Here is a 25604-nt window from a genome sequence, read left to right on the forward strand (position 1 = left end):
AGAGATTATGGAACTTTCAGATGATAAACATAGACGATGAATTGATGGAGGTTCTCCGTTGGGCATCTGTGATTCTAAATACTTAGGAGGACGATGTAATTGGAAGATTTTCTGGTCGCTGCCCTAGATCGCCTTGGCCTACGGAAACGAAGCTGAGGCCTCTGGGTCGTCTTCCGCTCTGGCCATGATCTCCCTGCACAGATGACTGGCCCCCGCCCTGGGCTCCCTGCCGTCCTCCTTCCTCCAGCTCTGGGCTCCAGCTACTCGGAAGACGTGAAAAAACTTTTAAAGGGGGTTATTGTAGGGGTGGGGTGACCCCCAGATACCTGGGAACCTCTATCGAGCTGTTCTGTTTTCTCTGCCCGGGGCCATGGCTTCTCTCCCCTTCGGCCACATCCTCCTGCCCTTCCAAGGCTCACTTCCCCTGGTCACATCCTGAACCGGGCCGGGCAGGCCCACGGCCTGGCAGCTCTTCTGTCAGCCTCCCCATGACAGTGAGCTTTGTGAGGGCAGGAAATGTGTTTCTCAGACCAGCAGGCCGGCACCGATATCCCTTAAAGGAGTCCCACGACCAGATCCAAGAGCAAATGGCCCTCGCATTTCTGGAAGGGAGAGAGAGGTGCTTGGGGCTTTTCTCGATTAGATGCGGACCCCACAGCACCAAGTGCCAGCACCTGTCCCGAGGGGCTTCGCACTGACTTCTCGTAATTCCGTCCACAACCTGTTTCACCTGGAAGGAACAGAGAGGGATGAGGCCAGGGTCAGCCCTGGAAGGAGGAGAGACTGGGCTCTGCTTGCCAGGAGGGGTCTGCACCAGCCCTGCTGGGACCCCTCGGGCTGGCCCGGCCAGCGACTTGTGAGCGCCACCTTTTCCAAGACTTTCAGAATCCCCCCTTCCAGACAGTTCCAGAACTGGACTCTGCCGGGCCTCACGCGGGGGCCTGCCACCTTCTCGACCTTTGCCTTCACCACCTTGTTGCTCAGTGTGCCCACAGGGTCTTTCCCCTCTGTCCCCCTCATGGCTCCCACTCGGGCTGCCATTTCCCTGTCACCCTCCTGTCTCCTGCCTCTGAGCCCACATGAGGTCCAGAATGACCTTCTCCACCCTGTGACTGCCCCACTCCACCCTCCACCTTCCTGCGTCCCCCAGGGTGGGCGCTCACTAACGGTATGCTTGCGGATAAAGGAAAATGGTCACAAAGTAGACAACTATCTCCTAACATCTGTTTTCTAGAAACTAGCCCTCCCTCTTTTTACAAAATGGGGATATTTGCCCCTCAGGCTAAGAACCCCCAGGAAGAAGACGAAGACACAGCTTAAGCTTAAGGACACAGCTGGCCAGCCGCCAGACAGCCCCCTCTCTGCACCCAGTGAGGGAAAAACCAAATGCCAAACGTTCCAGGCATTTTCCCAAAGGAATGTGTGGTTTTCAGGCATTCCCAGCCTCACTGCTCTCCTGCCACGTGCTGGTGGTCCCTTCAAAACCTTCAACCAACAGCTGCAAGAAAGCAAAGAGCCAGCCAAACAGACCTGCCCTTGGCACCCTGACCTTGGCCTGGACCGGTGCACAGGGCAGCCAGCGCCTGTTTGGAAATGCAAATTCGATCAGTTCAGACCCACCTCTTCACCCTCCAGTGAAAACCCTGCAAGAGCTTCCCTTTGGTTAAAAAGAACACAGTGATAAAGGAACTTTTCAACTTTGAATGCTTGTGGGCCCTGCTCGTGGGCTCCCGGGGAAGCTATGCTTTCACGAAGGTCAAAATGATCTCACCAAACTTCAAAGCGTGGGCTCCGTTTCCGCCCTGAGCACCCGTGTACATCCGGTCCCTTAGCAAATAACCTCAAAGAAAAAGTCTGTTTGTTCATTTGCGTCAACAGTTCTCGGCGGTGTAGGTAGGATCTCGGAGCCACTGGGCGGGGAACGCCAGGGGGTCACCCGGAGCTCGGCGCCCGGTACCAGCTCGGACCCTCCGTGCCCCTCGACTGCTCTGCACCTCCCATGTGTATCTGGTGAAGTCTCCTGGGCACACCCGGACCTCCTCGATGTAAGCTGACTTTTATTTGATCTGTTAAAGGTGACCGGTAATGGGGACGCCTGGGTGGCTCAGCCGGTTAAGCAGCTGCCTTCGGCTCAGGTCATGATCCCGGGCTCCTGGGATCGAGCCCCACGTTGGGCTCCCTGCTCCCTGTCATGGGTTAATTATTAAGAACAAGCAGGTTAAGGGGCACCTGGGTGGCTCAGGTGGTTAAGCAACCAACTCTTGATTTGGGCTCAGGTCATGATCTCAGGGTGCTGGGATCGAGCCCCACATCGGGCTCCCTGCTCAACGGGGAGTCTGCTTCTCTCCCTCTGCCTGCTGCTTCCCCTGCTTGTGTGCTCTCTCTCTCTCTCTCTCTGTCAAATAAAGAAATGCAGTCTTTAAAAAAAAAAAAATCTCACTGGCAGCACTAGGGGACTCGGACACGGTTTAGAATTTGCCCTGACCATTAACCTGTGTTTTTCTTTTGCTTCCATAGAAATGTCTCTTACTGATTCTGATTGCTTGCTAACAAGGCAGAGTCTGTATGATGGCTGATACCACTTACTGCACCTGTCTCCTCCTGCTGGGAGATGAGACTCCATACAGACAAAAGCAGGCAGCAAGCCACCTGCTCCAAGAAGCCCTTGACCACCACACCCCACCGTCCGAGGTGGCTGGCACTGGTTGACTATCTGTTCTCTTGCATACCCACTGACGTCAGATCAATTTTAGAAGGAATGATGGGTTTGACTATATACTGTTACTGTTCCATAGAATACACTTGGGGATAAAATTAATGTCATGTGGTCCCAAACTATTTCGGAAAATATCCACATTCTCAGATAAGGAACTGTCTGACAGTCCCCTCCATTAGCACAGGTACCAAAAGCCGTGTCCTGCACCGTGTCAAATCCTTCCTTTCCAAAGCCCCCTACCGCACCCTAATTCAGGTTGAAGCAGTTACAGGAGATGCGCCTCTGCCCCGCTCCATAGAAATGGAATGAAAAGACTGAATGGGAAGTTAGGTCTGGAAAATCTTGGCATGTCTGACTCCATGTTACATTTATTTCCTTTGCTGCCGTAACCTGTAAATTAAAACTTGCTCAGCCTGGCACCATAGGCATGACCCGGCGAAGATTTGCAACAACTTCTCTTTGCCCAAAACCTACTTCGCCCGAGGAGATAAAGAAGTAGCCAGAGCGGTCATCGTTTCAATTCTTCGAGATTGAGGAATGACCACAACTCCAGGGGTAAGTGGGGGCCAGGGCTGAAACCATGCCCCATAGGGTTAATGAGGTGAAAACTAGCAAGAAGTTTAAAATGTGTTTTTCACACAACGGTTTCCCCCAATCAGCAATTGCATCTTTTCCGACCCCACTAACAAACTCACTAGTGGTCTCCGCGGAGGCCTGGACTCCAGGTCAACCGATATGGTCCCAGCCTGGCAACAAGCAAGGCCCGGCCTTCCTTCCTGGAAACCAGGAGCCTAAAACCCCATCTTGGAGCATACCCACAGCACCCCCGCCCTCGTCCTGCGATAACCTCCTGATATCGTGGACTGGATTTTGCCCCTTCCAAGGTGAAGTCCCCACCCCAAAGCCCCATGGGACATACGGTATGTATCTGTTTGCTCAATGCACCGGTTCCATCTAAGGAACGTAAAATAAGGGTTGATCGCCAAGGCTGAGAAAGATTGTTGATCAAAAGGGAGAAATGATACAGGAACGTTGCAACTTTGAATGTTCGTGGGCCCTGCTCCGGGGCTCCCAGGGAAGCTGTAACTTTAATATTTACCAAGGTCAGAGTGACTTCACCGAACTTCAAAGCGCGGGCTCTGTCTCCGCCCCGAGCACACGTTGTACGTCCGCTCGTTAGCAAATAGCCGACGAGAGACGTTTTGACTAAAAATAAGAGTACAAATCTAAGTTCTGTTCCCATACCTCTGAAGCCTGCGATCTTGTGCTCTTCCTTTTTTTAAAAGAAATTCTAAAAAGTTTGTTCATTTTGTGTTGACAACCACAAGCCCCAAAGGGAGGCCCTTATGTGAAGGGCCCATGTCAGCCCACCCAGACTTAATACGTGACCTAACTGCGGTTTCAGCCCAGCCGGGAAGGTAACCTCTAACCAGTCAACATGGGACTTCCCCGCCGTCACCAGCAAAGCTACTGACAGGCCCCTTCTGCTCCCCTGAGGAGGGCGACCTCGTCGGAAACAATGCCTTCTTCGCAAATCATTTCCTTCCTCCGTTTCTGTCTCTGCCTTTAAAATCCTTTTCTTTTCTACAGCTTGACGGACTTCCTTTCTCTTTGCTAGATGGGACGCTGCCCGACGCACGGGTCATTTACTAAAGCCAATTAGATCTTCAAATTTCCTCAGCTGGATTTTTGTTGTTTGACACTTTGCTCTTGGAATAAACACCACGATCAGCCGTCAACCAATGGTTAGCATCCTGGATGGATCCTACCCTGTCCAGGACCCAACTCCCCCACCCCCCATGGCAGCCACTCTGCCCTTCTTTCAATATTCCTGGCCTTCTGTCAGGTCCCAGGACTGGACATGCTCCCTCCTGCTGTGGGGAGGGCCTCTGCACATACTGTCGCCTGGGTCTGGAATGCTCGTTACCTCATCCTTCTTACCTTTCTGGGCACTATCCTCAGTCTTCATGACCCTTGGGTCTCCGGGGCAGGGCTCTCCACAGACGCAGCACTCCTCTCCCAGGTGGGTAACCTCTGTGGTGAGTGACGTCTGTCCCCTAACCCCAGGCTCTCTACTCCAGGACTACAAGGTGGGGCAGAAGAGCTGGGTGCATAGCAAGCCTGGGGCAGGCGTCCAGGACTGATCTGTTGATGTGTTGAATGATCTGAATGGATGGGTGATATCAGCCCTGGGATGGGCATATGAAATGGGGCAGAATGCCCTGGATCCTCCCTCTCTGGCCTTGGTTTCCTTGGTTTCCTCTGCAAACAAAGGGGTCTTGGACCCTGAGAGTCCTAACTGCAGCCCTGGGGACAACAGAACAGGGTGGTTGCCTCAGAGCAGACAGGGTCAGAGCTGCTGCTGGGACGGAGTCCCTCATCGGCTCCCTGCTCAGCGGGGAGACTGCTTCTCCCTCTGCCTGCTGCTCCCCCTGCTTGCGTGCAAGCTCTCTCTCTGTCTGATAAATAAATAAATAAAATCTTAAAAAAAGAAAGACACTGGAAATCTTCATTTTTAAATAAAATCTTTCTACTTTAAATATGAGCACCTACTCAAAATCCCCCTCAGGAGAAATTTCTGTGTTCGAACCGTACAAGTGAAAACAAATCATGCCTTCAGCCCCAGGGCTGCCCAGTTTAAGCTGAGGGGTTCAGCATCCACAACAGTGAATGTGGGGCCCCACTTCAGGATGTGGGGGCCACATATTGACACAGGACTGTGTTCTGTCATTACGGAACCCCAAGCACTGCTGGGCTCTCCCTCCCTCATGCCAATACCTCAGGCTTGTTTCAAGACACTAAAGCCAGGGTTATGATGGGAACACGGTTAAGATGGTAGATAAGGACCTGGCTGCTCGCTCCCTCCCCACCCTGGCTTACTGCTTCCTGTTTCTCCCACAAGCCAGGTCAAGCTCGTGCCTCAGTGAGGGACCAAATGTGCCACCCCGAAATGTATCTCTGGCATATTTTAGGCCAATTATTTTTAAGAAACGGAAGACTCAAGAAGTTATTCTTTTTGACCTTCCCTGTAACTGCCTAAAAGGATTCGGACAGAGGAAGGAGCGCGCACCATAGATAACTACGTCATACTATAGGAACTGGGTGTAGTAGACGGGGAGGAACTTAGCAAAGTCTGTTTGTTAAAACTCCTCCTCATGTCTCATTGTTTCGGATGGCCCAGCAAACACTTGCTTACCATTTACTCTTTCCATTCTTTCTGTGAATTGCTTTCCTTCCCTTTGACGCCTAAGACCACTTACCCCCTTCCCCTCCCTCAGTCCAGAATGGCAATATATACCTCATTTTGCCTGTCTTTGGAATCTCTCATGTTTATGTGGATTCCCTGTACGTATGTAATTAAATGTTATTTTCTCCTGTTAATCTTTCAATTTTAAATCTTAGACCAGCTGGAAGAAACTTGAAGGGTGGGCAAAAGTTTTTCCTCCCCAACATCTCAAAGCCTTTCCTGGCATCTCTCCTCCCCAGATCATCTTCCTAGATTATCTGTGTGACTAGCTCCCTCTCCTGCATCACTTTTGCTCAAAAGTCACTTCTCCATGAGGTCAACCCAGACCATTCTATTTTTAAGAGCAATCTGCAAGCTCTGCCACACATCCTGATCCTGTCATGCTGCTCTGCCTTTTCCACACACTCTCCCCTAACACACTCTGTGAAGGGCAGAGAGAATGCCCCACACGAGTCAAGGGACGCCTGAGGCTACCAGAAGCTAGGAGAGGCACACAGAGGCTGCCAGTACTCTGGGTTTCTGGCTCCAAACTGTGAGACAATCAAAGTTGTTTACGTCACCCGGTCTGTGGGACTTTGTAATGGCAGCTCCAGGAAATGGATACAGATTTTGGAGGATAATTTTGAGGACCTCGAGAAGAGAAGAATTCACCCAAATCTATAGGTACCGACATGAATCTGATGGCAATTATGTGGTTTGGCTTCTTAGCCGCAAGAGGCTGCTAAAAGTTCAATCTGAAAGTATATGAGAAGTTCCAGCAAAGCGCATTTTTAAGAAACCTACATGGACAATCACTATTCTTTCTGCACTTACGTGCATCATCAGGCCAAGCTTGTTAACACCGGACTATCTTACAAATGAATTAGTCTCGATTTGTCTATCTTTGAGGAATACAAGGATGATTTTTGTGAGAAAAATTATGTTTCAGTGACATACCTTTGTAGATGTCAGATTCTCATTCTGATTAATTATCTCTGAGTATTTGTTGTTTGCCTATAAAACTGGGCTGGATCCTGAATTTTTTTTTAATTTATTTATTTGACAGAAAGAGAGAGCCAGTGAGAGAGGGAACACAAGCAGGGGGAGTGGGAGAGGAAGAAGCAGGCTCATAGCGGAGGAGCCTGATGTGGGGCTCGATCCCAGAATGCCGGGATCACACCCTGAGCCGAAGGCAGACGCTTAACGACTGAGCCACCCAGGCGTGCCTCCCCCCCCTTTTTTTACATGAAACCTTGAAGACTGAAGCTAGACAACTTGAGGTAAACTTCCGATAGAAACTACCACAACAGCTCACGTTTAAACAATCTTCCTATCTGTTGCTGTGCGGACCACTCAGAAAGATCACCCAAAACATGCAAACTACAGGCCAGGGAAATCTGTCAGCCCTCACTCCATCTGAACGTGCTTCAAGCCCGACAGCTAGAAATCTTCTGAGCAGCACTCAGGACTCAGACACTGGGTTCACAATTTGCTCCAGCCATTAATCCGGGTTTTTCTTTTGTTTCCACAGAGGTGCCTCCTAACTAATTACCTGATGACTTGCGCAGTATAGGTCTAACTTTGAGAGCCCCCCGCAGGACCACCTCCTGAAATGAGATGCCTGTAACTGAAGTAACCTGTTTTCAAGACTAAGACTGGTTCATGAAATCGGGAGCAAACTTCCTAGAACAGAACAACAGAACAGTGAAACTCTAAGAGCAAACAATCCTGTTCTGTGATGTTTTTCTAAGGAAAAAAAAAACTATCAAAAGGGGAAAATGTTAATTCATAACCACGCCATGGGACTTTCGCTATACTGAGGTGACCCAGCAACGACTCTTCCCCGGTACTTGCTCATGGGGCTACTTGGAAGGAAAGGAGACTTTTGACTTTGGAGAATGGAAGACAAAAAAGAAAAAACCCCACCACAACCACCACCAACAGAAACAAAAACAAAAAACCACCTAAGAGCCAGGATCACCCAAAGCTTGGAAGATGGCATTCCCAGAGCACAGACCTCCCCCAACCACTTTTGGAAAAGGAATTTGCTAACTGTTCTTGGGAGCCCCTGACGGACCTCAAGGTGTTGTTTGGGAGACAAACGCAGTAACAGATGAGCAGGACTCCTTGGGGTTGTTGGTTTGCTCCATAATTCTCATCTCTTTTACTTGGAAAGAGAATTCCATGGTCAGAATTTCACAGACTTTAGCTTCTTCAGGTGACTTGTCTGACTGCTGGATACGGTACCTGAAACCCCTCTCCGTACATGACCACGTCGACCCCCCAGCTAGGCCCGTAACCTTTCTCTAATGAGCCCAGCTTCACGGTAACCTACGGAAGAGCAACCTACAGCCGCAACCAACCAGGTCGAAAATACTTATCAGTCAGTATTTTTACTTAATGGAGGATCCTGTGTGCCCTGTTTCTTTTTAACACCCCTGACAGTGTCCCCTGTAATGACCTTTGGAAGCTCATGTAAGAGCGAGGTCATAATGGTCATAAAAACCAAACACTCTCTAACAGACAGACAGTGTCTACTTGTCTGTTTAACAAAACCCACTTTCTGGGCCACGTCTCCTTGTTTTAGTTCAGCAAAGATGGACTAATCAGTCTTCAGGTTACATTACCTCCTGCCTAGGTACAAACTGGAAGTCACAAAACAGCCCGTTCCTGAAGGGAATCTCTTCCCCTTCACAGGCATGTCATTTGAATTTCAAGTGCACACTGTCTTATACTGCTCCCTAGCTTGGCCAGGTTCTAAGCAGAATTCCCCCACATAAAAAGCTTAATTTTCCGGGGCGCCTGGGTGGCTCAGTCGTTAAGCATCTGCCTTCGGCTCAGGGCGTGATCCTGGCGTTCTGGGATCGAGCCCCGCATCAGGCTCCTCCACTGGGAGCCTGCTTCTTCCTCTCCTACTCTCCCTGCTTATGTTCCCTCTCTCTCTGGCTGTCTCTCTCTCTGTCAAATAAAGAAATAAAATCTTAGAAAAAAAAAAAAAGAAAGATTCTCTCTCACCCTCTCCCTCTGCCCCTCCCCCCAGCCTCTTTCTCCCATTCTTCAAAAAAAAAAAAAAAAGCTTAATTTTCCAAACATGCCCAGAATCCTCTGTGCTCCGATGGGATATATGTTTGTCTGTGGGGCAAATGATCAGTCAAGGAGGTTCAGCATTGGACCAATTCTTGAAAACCTTTTTCCAGAACTAAAAGGTCCATACTGAATGGTGATTTGCTTTGGGGAGAGGTGCAGGGCTACCTACTAGGGTGCCCAGAAGGCAGAACAGGCTATTTCTCTGGAAGAACTTTATTACCCTGGTGGGGAGTGACGGCCCATGAACATATGGTTAGAAACCTCTCTACATAATGGGGTGCCTGGGTGGCTCAGTCGGTTGAGCGTCTGCCTTTGGCTCAGGTCATGATCCTGGAGTCCTGGGGTCGAGTCCCGCATCGGGCTCCCTGCTCAGCAGGGAGCCTGCTTCTCCCTCTCCCACTCCCCCTGCTTGTGCGCTCGCTCTCTCAAATAAATAAATAAATAAATGAATAAATAAATAAATAAAATCTTAAAAACAAAATCTCTCTATATCTTTGGGACTATTTGCTAATGAAACTGCTTCGGCTACAGCAGCTCAAGAGAAGGACTTAGATTCTTCGGCCAGAATGGTTTTAGACAACAGAACTGCTTTAGGGATTTTGAAGGACTGACCTTGCAAGAGGAAGAGGGCGGAGCCAGAGCCGGGGGCTGAGGCTGTGTCACTTCGGCGGGAGCAGGTGTTTCTCCTGGGTCTCTGTTATTTTAGATCATTAGAACTTTACTTTCTGGGGGGAGGAGTTAAGATGGCGGAGGAGTAGGAGACACCGTTTTCAGCCGGTCCCCTGAGTCGATCTGGATAGGTACCAGACCAGCCTAAACAACCACGGAACCAGCCTGAGACGCAGGAAGACGCATCTGGATCTCTACAAATGAACATCTCCAGCGCTGAGTATTGAGGTACGAAGCGGGGAGCCATGAAACTGTGCACAGATATCGGAAGATAAACGGAAGGGGGGGGGAGCCGCCGTGTTCGGGCGCCGGGAAGCGGTAGCCACTTGCACGGGAGAGCCGGCGGGCTCGAGGTCGGCACCCGCAAAACAGCAGACTGAGACCGTGAGCCGGGTGCGCGCGCCACCAGGCATCTCGCGGAACCCCGGAATCCCGGTGCGCTCACTGGATCCAGACTGAGACCGGGAGATCCGGGAGCGCGCGGGGCGGCTGGCGGCTGGCGGCGTTAGAAACACAAAGGACAGAGACGCGCCGGCCCTGGAAGTGAGGGCTGGGACGCCGGGTGTGGGGCGCACATCCCGGGACGCTGCAGGGTTGAGCAGCACCAACAGAAACAGAGTTAAAGTGGCCAGAACATTAGTAGAGAACGGGCCGCAATCCCTCTGTTCTGTGACAGAGGCTGAAATTCGGCCGCTGCTGCTCTGACTCTCAGAAGAGGCACAGCAAACCGCCAGGGAAAGCCGCCAGAGAACAAAAGCCTGGAAATACCGGCTCACAGCGTGCCCACCCCCATCCTCCCTCGCAGGGGACGCCGAGACTCTACCCAAACATGGCTGCCTGAGTATCGGCGCGGCAGGCCCCTCCCCCAGAACACAGAAGGCAGGCTGAAAAATCAAGAAGCCCACAACCCGGGCGCCTGGGTGGCGCAGTCATTGAGCGCCTGCCTTCGGCTTAGGGCGTGATCCCGGCATTCGGGAAAGGAGTCCCTCATCGGGCTCCTCCGCTGGGAGCCTGCTTCTTCCTCTCCCACTCCCCTGCTTGTGTTCCCTCTCTCGCTGGTTGGCTGCCACATAAATAAATAAATAAAATCTTTAAAGAAGAAGCCCACATCCCTAAGATCCCTATAAAACAAGGGGCACGGCCTGGGACCCAGTCAATAATTTGGGCTCTGGAAACCCCGCAACCTCTCCTCATCAGAATGACAAGAAGGAGAAGCCCCCCCCAGCAAAGAAAAGACAGTGAGTCTGTGGCCTCTGCCACAGAAATAATGGATATGGATGTAACCAAATTATCAGAAATGGAATTCAGAGTAACGATGGTCAAAATGATGAGTAGAATTGAAAAAAGTATAAACGAAAAGGTTACTGAGAATATAATATAGAATCCCTAAGGACAGAAATGAGAGCGAATCTGACAGAAATTAAAAATTCTATGAGCCAAATGCAGGCAAAACTAGAGGCTCTGACGGCCAGGGTCGCAGAAGCAGAGGAACGGGTTAGTGAATTGGAGGATGGGTTAATAGAGGAAAAAATTAAAATAGAAGATGGTCTTAAAAAAATCCACGCCCACGAATGTAGGTTACGGGAGATTACTGACTCAATGAAACGATCCAATGTTAGAATCATCGGCATCCCCGAGGGGGTGGAGAAAAACAGAGGTCTAGAAGAGATATTTGAACAAATTGTAGCTGAAAACTTCCCTAATCTAGCAAGGGAAACAAACATTCGTGTCCAAGAGGCAGAGAGGACCCCTCCCAAGCTCAACCACGACAAACCTACGCCACGTCACGTCATAGTGCATTTCGCAAATATTAGATCCAAGGATACAGTATTGAAAGCGGCCAGGGCAAAGAAATTTCTCACGTACCAAGGCAAAAGCATCAGAATTACGTCAGACCTGTCTACACAGACCTGGAATGAGAGAAAGGGTTGGGGGAGCATATTTAAAGCTCTTTCAGAGAAAAACATGCAGCCAAGGATCCTTTATCCAGCAAGGCTGTCATTCAGAATTGATGGAGAAATAAAGACATTTCAGAATCGCCAGTCACTAACCAATTTTGTAACCACGAAACCAGCCCTACAGGAGATATTACGGGGGGTTCTATAAAAGTAAAAAGGCCCCAAGAGTGATACAGAACAGAAAGTCACAGCCAATACAAACAAAGACTTTACTGGCAACATGGCAACATTAAAATCATATCTCTCAGTAATCAGTCCTAATGTAAATGGTTTGAACCATCCCATAAACGCCACAGGGTTGCAGATTGGATAAAAAGAAATGACCCATCCATTTGCTGTCTACAAGAGACTCATTTCAAACCCAAAGATGCATTCAGACTGAGAGTAAGGGGATGGAGTACCATCTTTCACGCAAATGGACCTCAAAAGAAAGCTGGGGTAGCAATTCTCATATCAGATAAATTGGATTTTAAACTACAGACTATAGTTAGAGACGCAGAAGGGCACTATATTATTCTTAAGGGAATTATTCAACAAGTGGATATGACCATTATAAATATATATGCCCCCACCAGGGGAGCAGCAAGATACACAAGCCAACTCTTAACCAGAATAAAGAGACATATAAATGAAAATACATTAATAGTAGGGGACCTCAACACTCCACTATCAGAAATAGACAGAACACCCTGGCAAAAACTAAGCAAAGAATCAAAGGCTTTGAATGCCATACTCGACGAGTTGGACCTCATAGATATATATAGAACACTACACCGCAGAACCAAAGAATACTCATTCTATTCTAATGCCCATGGAACATTCTCAAGAATAGACCATGTTCTGGGACACAAAACAGGTCTCAACTGATACCAAAAGATTGAAATTATCCCCTGCATATTCTCAGACCACAACGCTCTGAAATTGGAACTCAACCACAAGGAAAAATTTGGAAGAAACTCAAACACTTGGAGACTAAGAACCATCCTGCTCAGGAATGACTCGATAAACCAGGAAATCAAAAATCAAATTAAACAATTTATGGAGACCAATGAGAATGAAAATACAACAGTCCAAAACCTATGGGATACTGCAAAGGCAGTCCTAAGGGGGAAATACATAGCCATCCAAGCCTCACTCAAAAGAATAGAAAAATCTAAAATGCAGTTTTTATATTCTCACCTCAAGAAGCTGGAACAGCAACAGAGGGACAGGCCTAATCCACGCACGAGGAAGCAGTTGACCAAAATTAGAGCTGAAATCAATCAAGCAGAAACCAGAAGTACAGTAGAGCAGATCAACAGGACTAGAAGCTGGTTCTTTGAGAGAATCAATAAAATTGACAGACCACTGGCAAGACTTATCCAAAAGAAAAGAGAAAGGACCCAGATTATTAAAATTATGAATGAAAAAGGAGAGGTCACGACGAGCACCGTTGAAATTGGAAGGATTATTAGAAATTTTTATCAACAGCTATATGCCAATAAACTAAGCAATCTGGAAGAGATGGAATCCTTCCTGGAAACCTATAAACTACCAAGATTGAAACCGGAAGAAATTGATTCCTTAAACAGGCCAATTAATTATGAAGAAATTGAGTCAGTGATAAACAACCTTCCAAATAACAAAACTCCAGGCCCGGACGGTTTTCCTGGGGAATTCTACCAAACATTCAAAGAAGAAATAATACCTATTCTCCTAAAGCTATTTCAAAAAATAGAAACAGAAGGAAAGCTACCAAACTCATTCTATGAGGCCAATATTACCTTGATCCCCAAACCAGGCAAAGACCCCATCAAAAAGGAGAATTACAGGCCGATTTCCCTAACGAATATGGACGCCAAAATCCTCAACAAGATACTTGCTAATAGAATCCAACAGTACATTAAAAGGATTATCCATCACGATCAAGTGGGATTCACACCTGGGATGCAAGCGTGGTTCAATATTCGCAAATCAATCAGCGTGATACATCATATCAACAAGAAAAGACTCAGGAACCATATGATCCTCTCAATCGATGCTGAAAAAGCATTTGACAAAATACAGCATCCTTTCCTGATTAAAACCCTTCAGAGTGTAGGAATAGAAGGTATATTTCTCAATCTCATAAAAGCCATCTATGAAAAGCCTACTGCAAATATAATTCTCAATGGGGAAAAGCTGGAAGCCTTTCCCTTAAGATCAGGAACTCGACAAGGATGCCCACTCTCGCCACTATTATTCAACATAGTACTAGAAGTCCTTGCAACAGCAATCAGACAACAAAAAGGGATCAAAGGTATTCAAATCGGCAAAGAAGAAGTCAAAATGTCTCTCTTCGCAGATGACATGATACTCTATATGGAAAACCCAAAAGAATCCACTCCCAAACTATTAGAAGTTATAGAGCAATTCAGTAACGTGGCAGGATACAAAATCAATGCTCAGAAATCAGTTGCATTTCTATACACGAATAATGAGACCGAAGAAAGAGAAATTAGGGAATCCATCCCATTTACAATAGCACCAAAAACCTTACGTTACCTTGGAATTAACTTAACCAGAGACGTAAAGGACCTATATTCTAGAAACTATAAATCACTCTTGAAAGACATTGAGGAAGACACAAAAAGATGGAAAGATATTCCATGCTCATGGATCGGAAGAATTAACATAGTTAAAATGTCCATGCTACCCAGAGCAATCTGCACTTTCAATGCTATCCCGATCAAAATACCGAGGACATTTTTCAAAGAACTGGAACAAATAGTCCTTAAATTTGTATGGAAACAGAAAAGGCCCCGAATCTCCAAGGAACTGTTGAAAAGGAAAAACAAAGCTGGGGGCACCACAATGCCGGATTTCGAGCTGTACTACAAAGCTGTGATCACAAAGACAGCATGGTACTGGCACAAAAACAGACACATAGACCAATGGAACAGAATAGAGAGCCCAGAAATGGACCCTCGGCTCTTTGGGCAACTAATATTTGATAAAGCAGGAAAAAACATCCGGTGGGAAAAAGACAGTCTCTTCAATAAATGGTGCTGGGAAAATTGGACAGCTACATGCAAAAGAATGAAACTTGACCACTCTCTCACACCATACACAAAAATAAACTCCAAATGGATGAAAGACCTCGATGTGAGACAGGAATCCATCAAAATTCTAGAGGAGAACATAGGCAACAACCTCTACGACATCGGCCAAAGCAACCTTTTTCATGACACATCCCCAAAGGCAAGAGAAACAAAAGATAAAATGAATTTATGGGACTTCATCAAGATTAAAAGTTTCTGCACATCCAAGGAAACAGAAAAACTAAGAGGCAGCCCACGGAATGGGAGAATATATTTGCAAATGACACTACAGATAAAGGACTGGTATCCAAGATCTACAAAGAACTTCTCAAACTCAATACACGAGAAACAAATAAACAAATCAAAAAATGGGCAGAAGATATGAACAGACACTTTTCCAATGAAGACATACAAATGGCTAACAGACACATGAAAAAATGTTCAAAATCATTAGCCATCAAGGAAATTCAAATCAAAACCACACTGAGATACCACCTTACGCCAGTTAGAATGGCAAAAATAGACAAGGCAAGAAACAACAATTGTTGGAGAGGATGTGGAGAAAGGGGATCCCTCCTACATTGTTGGTGGGAATGCAAGTTGGTACAGCCACTCTGGAAAACAGTGTGGAGGTCCCTTAAAAAGTTAAAAATTGAGCTACCCTATGATCCAGCCATTGCACTACTGGGTGTTTACCCCAAAGATACAGACATAGTGAAGAGAAGGGCCATATGCACCCCAATGTTCATAGCAGCATTGTCCACAATAGCTAAATCGTGGAAGGAGCCGAGATGCCCTTCAACAGATGACTGGATTAAGAAGTTGTGGTCCATATATACAATGGAATATTACTCAGCTATCAGAAAGAACAAGTTCTCAACATTTGCTACAACATGGACAGCACTGGAGGAGATAATGCTAAGTGAAATAAGTCAAGCAGAGAAAGACAACTATCATATGATTTCTCTCATCTATGGAACATAAGAACTAGGATGATCAGTAGGGGAAGAAAGGGATAAAGAAAGGGGGGGCAATCAGAAGGGGGAATGAAACATGAGAGACTATGGACTATGAGAAACAAACTGAGGGCTTCAGAGGGGAGGGGGGTGGGGGAATGGGATAGACCGGTGATGGGTAGTAAGGAGGGCACGTATTGCATGGTGCACTGGGTGTTATACACAACTAATGAATCATCGAGCCTTACATCGGAAACCGGGGATGTACTGTATGGTGACTAACATAATATAATAAAAAATTATTAAAAAAAAAAACTGCTTTAGGTTATGTTTTAGCGGAACAAGGAGGTGTTTATTCGTCAGGCTGCACGTATATTAATACTTCCTCCGAAGTGGACGTTCCTCTTGCCAAAATAAAGACCACAAGCTACTTGGTTACAACAAATCTTTAAAGTCCCGGACTCGGATTTGGACTGTTTTTCTGGATTATTTTCTTGGATTCCCCAGGGATTTCGGTCAACCTGCCTAGGAATACTTCCTCGAATGTGGCATCTTCCATATTCCTAATTCTCCCTCTTCCCTACTTAATCACAGCATGCGGTACGAAACGTTGTACAAAAACTATTCACCAAAGCACAAAAATTCTAGTCATGCAGAGCGCAGGGTTTTAAGCCGGAACTGAGGAATATTTCCGATTAAGTGCAGAAAGGGTCCGTTCCGCTCACCCCGATCTCCGCCCCATTTCAGCAGGAAGTAGCCGGAGCGGTCATCCTCCCGATTCGCTCAAGAATGAGGAATGATCAATGACAGTGGGGACCAAAACTAGTAACCAAAGCGTTAACAGGGCAACTGAGGCGGCTGCAGCTTTCTTACCCAAACCCGCTTGTTCGGGGAATGCTGTCTGCGCCATGTTTCTAGAAGATAATACTCTTGCCCGACACCATGACAACCAAGTACCCCAACAAAATGAAATTAACCCTCCGCTACTTAAAGTAACTTCCTTTATCTGGTTTTGAGTCACAGAGCTCCTCTCCCCTTTCCCCAGACCCTTTCCCACTTGCCTTTAAAAAAACCCTGGCATTCCCCTTCGAGAATGTTCTCCATCTCCTCACCTCCTCCTTTGTCTGCCTCTCAAATAAACCCTTTCCTTACTGCACGCTTGACGTCTGGGTCATTGGTTCTGCTGTGCGTTGGGCAGATGAACTTGGGTTCAGCTGTAGGATCAGGCTGGACTGATGGCACTGTCCCTGCTCTCTGCTGCTCCGGAGTGGAGTGGGGACTCTCAGGGGTCCTGGGGCCTGAGGACAAGCCTGGAACACGGGCTCTCCCAGTGTCATGCCACCCGGTGGGGGCTGGGAGCCTGCTCGGTGTCGTCTTAGGTCAACCTTCAGCCCCGAAGGGCCACAACTGCTGCAGAGGGGCTGGGCCCGACACAGTGACCCAGCTGCCTGTCCCCTCGCCTCCCTTCTCTCTTCACCCTCTTTGACAACTGGTTCAGTGTCTGGGCTCACCCCTTCATGTGACCTGGGCCTGGCCTAATTGGCTTCCCCCGCCTAGCTGGGAACATGTCTTATTCCGGATTAGCCCACTTCTGCGCCGGGGCCCCTCTGGGGGGGCCATCTGTGTGGGCACACTGGGAAGCCTGGGCCTGCGGCCTTCCGCCTCGACCTCCCCTCTCCGTGGAGGACTTGCCAAGGTTCCAAGATGGTAACAGACAGTCCCTCACAAGTCACAGACTGGCAGCCTGAGGCCAAAACATCCCTTAAGTATATTCCATCTCACCTCACGGTGTGTTGACAACTCCTGGTCAAACAACACAACACGGGAGATCTCCGGCTTCTTGTGAGCAACTGGAAATTCTGGCCATATGAGGCCCAGAGCGCCCAGGGAGAACCACTGGCTGGGCTGTCCTGCCTCCAGTCCCGCAGTCCCCGCCACTCCCTGCTGCCTGACTCCCAGCAGCCCACTTAATCCCACCACCTCCTCACACCTGGCAAGCCCGTGGGTTTGACCCCGCCTCCTTTGACCTTTATGGGCTGAAGCTGCATTCACCTCCTTGCTTGATCCTCTCGGACCACGAGCACAACGATCCTAAGACATTATTTATCACCTGAGAAAAACAGGGGGGAGGTGTCTCAGTGGGAAGGGGGGACTTGCCTAAGATCTCTGAGCTAGCAGAGTCAGGAATCAGCCCAGGTCTTTGGGCCCCATGTGGTGCCTGGTCCATCTCACCCCACTGTCTCCCTTGGGCTTCACCTCTGGGAGCCGCTTCCAGGACTCCCGCTGTGGGGTTTCTTCCAGAACACCCTGGACATTTCTTGATTACACTTACAATAAAATGTCTCGTTTGTCTGTTTATGTGTCTATCATCTGTTTCTCCTCCTAGAATGGACATTCCTGACCTGGCCTCCTCCTTGTTCAACCCCTGGGGGAGTCAGGTCCAGGGAGGGCACTGGTGAAGGGCACCCCTGGAGTTGTACCAGCCGGAGGTAGAGACCCACCAGGAGAGGGGCAGTGTCTGCACCCGCTCACCTCTGCTCCCGTGGCCGCCGCGCTTGGGGCTGGCACTGAGCGGGACTTGGTACGGTTTTCCGGAACGACTACATTGGGAAACGAAGTGCAGAAAACACAGGCCCGAGGCTGCCCTGAAGCCAAGGTGCCACCTACTCTACTTCTCCATTTTGAAAAACCTCTTTCAAGTCACCCGGCCCCGCAGGACGTCCTCAAACCCTCGCCTCGGACACTGACGCCCACCACACAGGGTCAGCAAAGCACGGCTGTGACATTCCCCAACATTCACTCCCAAGACAGCTGACTGTGCTTCCCACAGGCCTCTCTGCGATGTGCGGCAGCTGTCTGACCTGGCATGCGTCACTTGGCCTATTGGAGCCTCAGTTTCTCCCGCTCTGCACGGGGTGAGCATAGGGCAGCAGGGCGATGACACGAGACACTGTTTGCTAAGCCCTCGATGCATGCCTGGTCCAGAGCAAGCAGCCTGAGCCTTGGCAGTTATCGTGTCTCAACAGTGGCGATCAGCAGCGGCCCTAGACGGCGAGTCCCTACCTGTGGCCACCTCTGTGGTTCCTCTCTGCAGGAGGAGTCGTGCATTCTCCTCGCTCAGGTGACTGTTTCTCTTCAGGAACCTGGAGAGGACAGAGGGACGCTGAATGTCTTGCGGGCAGGGAAGGCCAGACGGAAAGACGAGGAGGGGCCCCCACAAAGGACACAGGCACGTGTCAATGGGGATGTCCACGTCAGCAGTGTGTGTGTGTGTGTGTGCGCGTTTGTGTATTTTCACTCCTTTAGGTAACAAATATGTCTACCTTTGATTACCTACAGGGCCGGGAGCAGAGCTCACCAAGGAGAGGCAGGGCAGGCTCCCCGAGGAAGTGACAGTCACCTGAGGCCAGAAGGAGGAGTGGGCAAGTGAGCAAGGTGTCCGCAGAGAGGTCCAGGTAGAAGGAGCCACAGAGAGAAAAAAGGTGTGGAAGGAAAGACTCTGTGTGTGTGTGTGTGTGTGTGTGTGTGTGTGTGTGCGCGCGCGCACAGTTACAGGGAGAGGAAGAGGGGTAGAGAGCAGGTGGAAAGGGGTCTTGGGAATGAAGGACGCGATTATAGAGCAGGGAGGACCCGAGGCAGGGAAGTCCCAGCTGGGGTGTCTGGAGAGCCAGGAAGCCTGATAACCTAGGGTGAGCACAGAGAGAAACAGGCTCGGTATGATTTGTGCGTAGGAGATAGACGCTTCCTCTGTGCCCCAGAGATATCCTCCCTCAGTATCCCCTCGCTCCTCCAGGTCTCCCACCCCCACCCCCTCTCACCATTCCCCTCCCCACCAGCCCCATCTCACCCGATGGCACTCACCCCTGCAGCATCTCCTCTGGGCTGGCCACCTGCCGGGGCTTCTGGGAAGCCTCCGCCTGCAGCATGTGCTCGATGGCTCCCCGCCTGTAGGTCAGCAGGTTCTCTACTCCCTGGGGATGTGGGGTCTGCTGGGTGGGCGGGACTCTGGGCTGCCGATGGAGGGGCTCAGCTCCCTCCCCACCCCCACCCTCGGCCCTCGGCAGCCCCTCTGCCGGGATTCATTCTGATCCAGTGAAGGGCAGCACAGGATCAGCCCCTGCCAGTTGGCCCCGTGATCAGAGCTCGTGTTGTCTGCCTCAGTGACAGCCCGGCCAGCCCTGCCTGTGTTCCGGACAGCTGGAGGGGTCAGGACGGATGATGGAGGAGAAAGGAAATCTCTGCCAGTGGTCAGTGCTTTGCAAGGTTCAATATTAGGTCCATAAGTCACGGACCATCTGGGGTTGGCAATTTTGGCTGCTTTAATTAATGCTATCCCTCCAGATGGTGGAGAGGAGACGGCAGACGGGATGCAGTTTGGGGGCTCTAGGCCCCCCTTTGAGTGTACCCATTTCAGGCACGCTCTGACAACAGCCCAGCCCTGCCCACAGGCCGCCACCTGGAGTAGCAGCAGCCGGAAGGGACACTCCCATCCATCCCCCAGAGAAGGTGGGACAGGGAGGGCCAAATACCCGGATGCTCTGGAGGGAGATCCTGGGGCACGGCGTTGGGTAACTCAGTGGGTGAAACAGAAAAGAAGGGAGAGTAGCCCAGAGTCTCACCGGATCCTCACATTCACCCACAAGCTCTCCATTCATGAAACCAACGCTTACTGAGCACTTACTATGTGCTGGGATTGGCCATGTGGTGAGAAAAAGACAGCATGCTTTGTGCCCTTTTGGCACTTGTGGTCATTTTACAGATAAGAAACCAAAACTGGTGACAAAGCTGTGTCACAACCGAGAGGCTGAGCTCCTGGGGACAGAGTGACAGAATGTGACAGCGGGCAGACAACTCCAAGGTCACCTAGTCCAACCTCCTCATTTTCCAGGTCAAGAAGCTGAGGCCCAGATAGGCCAAGTGTCTTGCCCAGGGTCACTCAGCAGATCAGTGGCAGAAGCCAGGACTCAGATGCAGGGACGGCAGTGTTTGGTGTCATTGGTGGTGGTGGCAGGAGGGGCCGGCACGCTCCCATCAGTCCGCACTCAGGGCTGCCGTGCGCTGTTGTGCAGTGTGCACAGCACAGAGGCATACAACTGAACGTGAATGGGGGGCCTCATCACACTGTGTACCCCCAGAACTTCCTCAATCCACTGTTCCTACCCTCTCCCACCTCCTGCCACTTCGTGATAGACTTGGCACTCTGTAGATCCCAGGCCACATACAGGGTTTCCAAGGATGACCAAGGCTTCTGCACGCCTTTTCTCTGCTCACTCCTAGCGGTACGGGCTGCAGAACCCTGTCCTCTCTGGGGGCGCCCTGATCCCCCCTTGTCTACCCTCTGCCACCTCCTCCCACCTCCCTGCCAAAAGAAGCAGGGCTGAGGACACCACCCGGGGCCTGGGTCTCCCCCGTGACAGCATGCATGAGAGCCCCCATTCTTACATTATGGTCCAGGCCAAATGGCATTGTGTCCAGCAAGATAAGTTTATCCACCATCTCGGGGAAAATACTGGTAAACTGCGATGTGACCCAAAAAGGGAAGAATGAGTAGGAGAGGAAGAAGGCAAAGGGACTCAGGCTTTTCCCTGGGGACACTGGTGTTTCCAAGGGGCTAGAACCAGAATCTTCATTCCCTTCAGGGTAGCCTCCCCTCCCTCGCCCCAGCCCCTGGAGGTCCACACCCAAACCAAGGTTCACACCCTGGTGGATGGCTGGATTCCAGGGTTCTCTGGGGATGGCGAATATGGAAACTCTGCACTCCATCAGGAATCTCCAGTTTCGCCGACCTCCCCGCAATAATGATTATTACTGCCATCTATAAAGCAGACTGGCACTAGGCCATCAAATACTGGCTTCAAATTTGTGATATGAGGACATACTTCCTTTCCTGGAAACTTCTTCTCCCCCCTCCCCGCACCGCCTCCTGCCCCACCTGCAGGAATGCCCAATGTGGCCAGAGGTGGTCACTGCAAAGCCATCTACTCACCGTTCCGCCCACTATGCCACCTGGGGGACAGAAGAGTCATGGGGCTGGTATTCCGCAGCTTTCAAAATCCTACTAAAGCTTCCTCCCAGGGGCTGCCCCACCCCAGGCTAGGGGCCTGGCTCTCTCCCACCAGGGGGCAGGGCTCTTTATTCCCTGTCAAACTTGGGGTTGCCTCCCTGGGGGCCATATGACCCCTTCATAGGACCTAGCCACTTGAAAGGTCACATTTCCCTCATCAAGTTGGAAGATAGCCACCTCTGGGGCCCCATGTCCCTTGGGGGTGGGCTGCCTCAGGCCAAAGAGCCTAGTGCCTACAGTGCCCACAGACCCCCTCATCTCTCCTTGCAGTGCCCAGAAGTGCAGGGTAGCTGTGTACCAATTCCTTTCCCTCCTCGCAGCCCCTCAGCCCAGTCAGCCCCCTGCCCACCGAAGTGTAAACTTGTACTCACCAAAACTATGGCCCATAAGAGAGAAACGCTTCCACTTCAAGGCTGAAAACACACGGAGCCAGGTGTGGATGGGCCCAGCCTCCCTCCCCAACCCCCATTCTGCAGTCCCTGTGCTTAGGACATCTTCCTCAGCACCTGGGGTGCCCCACTCAGCAAACTAGAGGGGTTCCAGCTTCCTTACAAGGGGTGGGACCCCCAGAAGGATGAGAGCTCTTCTTGGCAGCCCTCTCCGACCTTCCCAAAGTCACCCATGAATTCTGGGAGAACTCAGGCGAGACCCCAGGTCGCTCCCAGCCCAACACTGTTTCCTGACTACCACACCCCACTCCAACAATGAGAGGGGATGCCCCAGTGCACCCCTACACACACACACACACACACACACACTGCCTCTTACCTGCTACAACTCTCCGGACCTCACTCACAAAGTTTTCCTGGTAGTACGCGAAACCCGGGCTATAATGGGATGAGAGCCCATGTCCCCCGAAATCCATGGCAACATAATGAAAGTCTGAGACAAGAGATAGGGGGAGAAGGCAGCTAGGTCAGCTGTCTCCCCCACCCCTAACTCTCCTGCAGTCTATGTCACGTTGCCCCTGGGCTTCCCTTCAGCCCCACCTTTCGGAAGAAGAGGGATGAGTCTGTCAAAGGAGTTGGCATTGTCCAGCCAGCCATGCAGGCAAAGAACTGGGGTGGCCTGCTGGGGGCCCCAGGCTTTGGCAGCGATGTGACCCCAGGGCACAGCCAGCTTCAGCTCTGAGAGCAGACCTGGAAGACAGACACCCACTCATGCATGAAGGAGGCACTTTCTGAGCCCCTCATCAGTGCCCCAATGTGTTCAGGGCAACAGCGCAACCCAGGAGGCTCAGATTCCTGCACTGCCCCCAGGGATTACAGGGAGAGCCTGGCATGGGGCTGGGGATACCCAGAGGAAGGAAAAATAAACTGGGTCCGCTGAGTGAGGAAATCCAGGAGAGGGTTTCATGGCAGAACTTTGTGGAATTGGCTAGACCTGGGCTCTGCCACTTGCCAGCTGTGTGACCTTGGGCCACTTACTAAAACCTCCTGAGCCCCAGTTTCCTTTTCTGTAAAACAGGGAGAAAACAAAGTAATAGTAATAACCAACATATTCTAAACTTTCAGAGGGGCCAATGGGGTGGTCCCTCTCACCTCCTCATAGCAAGTTGGATCATTATTACTCTCCCTTCGCAGGCCAGTAAACTAAGGCACGGGGAGGTGCAGTCTGCGACCAAAGGTCCCCAGGGAGAATGAGCGGAGCGAGGACCTGGCGCAGGCGGCACAATCCCAGGACCCGGGTCCTGACCACCCAGCACCACGCTGTCTCTGGCCTACTCTGGTCAGGACTGCCTTCTCCCTGGTCCAGCACTGACCTGTTCACCTTGCTGGCCCACCCGTTCCGGCTGGACACCCGTGCGCCCCCAGACCCTCGCGCTTGCTCCTCTAACTTGGAGCTCCCGGGACCCTGAGAAGCCACGCGTAGCGCTTTCCGGGGCCCCCACCCTCCCGCGGGTCGCGGTGACCCGCTCCCACTTCCGCTCCGGAGTTGTGCCCCAAGGAGGTGGGTGGGCAGCTGGAAGGGCGCTCGTGGTGGCCCCCATCCCACTCCCGTCTAAGCGTCCTTCGGCGCAGCGTCTTCACCCATTGCAGCCGTCCTGCTGTCGCGCGGCCGTCGTCACGCCACCGTGAGGTCGCGGCCGCTGGGATAAATACGAGAGCTTCAGGCCCCGCCCCCGCCGGCCGGCCGCCCACTCCAGCCCGGCCCCGCCCCCTGCCCAAGCCCCGGCCCGCCCCGCCCCTCCCTCCCGCCTGTCCCCACGCGGACCTGAGACTTCCTGCCCACAAGGGCGCGGGCCCCGACCCCGCCCCTCTGCCCGGGCCCCGCCCTGGCCCGGCCCCTCCCTCCCGCCTGTCTCCACGCGGACCTGAGACTTCCTGTCCTCAAGGGCGTGGGACCCCTCTCTCAGCTCTGGCCCGGAGGGGCTCTGAGCTCCCAGGAGACACCCACCCGGCGGCTAGGGAGCACTGGGCGTTGGCCAAACCACCTCCAAAATTTTGCGCCACGCCTGGGATGGTATCCAGGGGAGTGAAGCTTCTGCTTGATACGTGGGTGACGGGACCCAGGCCCTGGGCAGTCTCCACGGCTGGCCTCATTCCTACGCTGGACCAGGAGCTGACCAAGGTCCAGGGAGCAGCCACAGCCAACGGGCCACCACCTGGGTTCTCACTGGCTCGCACCATTGGACTAAAAATGTGGCGTGACTCTTAAATGGTTAAGTGTTTGCCTGGGGGGCACCTGGGTGGCACAGCCGTTAAGCGTCTGCCTTCGGCTCAGGGCGAGATCCCGGCGTTTTGGGATCGAGCCCTACATCAGGCTCCTCCGCTGTGAGCCTGCTTCTTCCTCTCCCACTCCCCCTGCTTGTGTTCCCTGTCTTGCTAGCTGTCTCTCTCTCTGTCAAATAAATAAATAAAATCTAAAAAAAAAAAAAAGTTTGCCTGGAAGGCCAGGCTGTGTCCACCATGTTCTCGTGTGTCCTGGATGGTCAGTAGTGCCTGCCACGAACTAGTCTTAATATTTGTTGCACAAGTGAACGAATGTGTAAACTGGAGACCTGGAGGAACCCCCCCAGGTGAGGAAGGATTATGGACAATAACATGGAGTCTGGAAAGGATCAAGAACCCCGAGTCTGGAAGGGAATGTTTGGGGTACTAAATCCTAGAATAAAGGCACTCAAGTGTACCCTCCAAGTCAGTGGCAAGTCTAGGACAGATAAGGCCAAGTGCTTCCTGTTCATTCACCACCGTTTGCTAGTCAGAAGGCCTAGGAGCGACCCCTCAGATGTCACAGTCCCGCTGAGCCCCTAAGTGGTGAAGCAGAATCCAGCAGGGGTGGGGGTGGCTGGAGAGAGAGCTGCGTGGTGAATTCTCCTGGGGGGGGACAGGAGACCCAAGTCCTGAAGGGGGGCAGGCAGGGGTGTGCCACAATGCAGGGAAAGTTGTTGTGGCTGGAAAGTGTGAGGAAGGGGGAGCATGGGGGCTGGGTGTGGAGATAAGGAATCTGGACCTTATCTGAGTTGTGGGGGCCTGGGGGGGACTTGGAGCTAGGGGTGATGAGACCATTTCTATGATAGTACCCGCACAGTGGTGTCCTTTAGTTCCAGAAATGCTTTGGCTTCCTTGACAAGTTAGGCAGGGGGTGACAGATCGTGGGGTGACAGAAGCAATGGGACATGACCCTTTCGAAGGGGCTCTTTCCTCCTGTGCCTTGGGGACCCACTGCCCCCTCTTCTTCATGGATGATGCCACATTTATACCTGGCACCAGGCTCCGGTCTGACCTCTAGGTGGGGGCCTCTAGTGCCTCGGACCTCAACTTCCTTCAGCCCAATGGCCCAGCGTCTACTCCCTCCTCCCCCAGGCTCACCTCAGTCACCCCCACCTCCTTTCTCATTCCACTGAGGCCTTTCCCTGCCTTTCCAGT

At 51.1% G+C, this 25604-nt stretch overlaps 1 protein-coding gene and 1 long non-coding RNA gene across 5 annotated transcripts in view; one reads left to right on the plus strand and one right to left on the minus strand.

Moving 5' to 3' along the window:
* The window catches only part of SERHL2 (serine hydrolase like 2), a 35334-nt gene extending 11483 nt beyond the window's left edge, over positions 1-23851 (minus strand). For 2 of the 3 annotated variants that reach the window (XM_026479498.4, XM_044392414.3), the window contains exons 1-8: positions 23766-23851; positions 22725-22874; positions 22504-22617; positions 22107-22148; positions 21658-21677; positions 21114-21188; positions 19533-19642; positions 18735-18814 (exon numbers count right to left, since the gene is read on the minus strand). In XM_026479498.4, the coding sequence (XP_026335283.1) occupies positions 18735-18814; positions 19533-19642; positions 21114-21188; positions 21658-21677; positions 22107-22148; positions 22504-22617; positions 22725-22874; positions 23766-23769 (595 nt within the window). In that variant the 5' untranslated portion in view covers positions 23770-23851. Of the gene's footprint in view, positions 1-18734; positions 18815-19532; positions 19643-21113; positions 21189-21657; positions 21678-22106; positions 22149-22503; positions 22618-22724; positions 22875-23497; positions 23606-23765 lie in introns of those variants that run through there. The other variant, XM_044392413.3, reaches the window with a different exon arrangement.
* LOC113241697 (uncharacterized) lies at positions 1692-9521 on the plus strand. Of its 2 annotated transcripts, none has more exons than XR_006412043.3 (3): positions 1692-2045; positions 3129-3271; positions 7474-9521. It is a non-coding gene; the product is annotated as an uncharacterized LOC113241697 (long non-coding RNA). The 2 variants fall into 2 exon arrangements; XR_006412044.3 differs by lacking the exon at positions 7474-9521 and adding an exon at positions 4335-5211.
* Positions 23852-25604: the final 1753 nt, after the last annotated feature.

The sequence above is a fragment of the Ursus arctos genome, unplaced genomic scaffold (assembly GCF_023065955.2).
Source record: "Ursus arctos isolate Adak ecotype North America unplaced genomic scaffold, UrsArc2.0 scaffold_21, whole genome shotgun sequence".
Lineage (NCBI taxonomy): Eukaryota > Metazoa > Chordata > Mammalia > Carnivora > Ursidae > Ursus > Ursus arctos.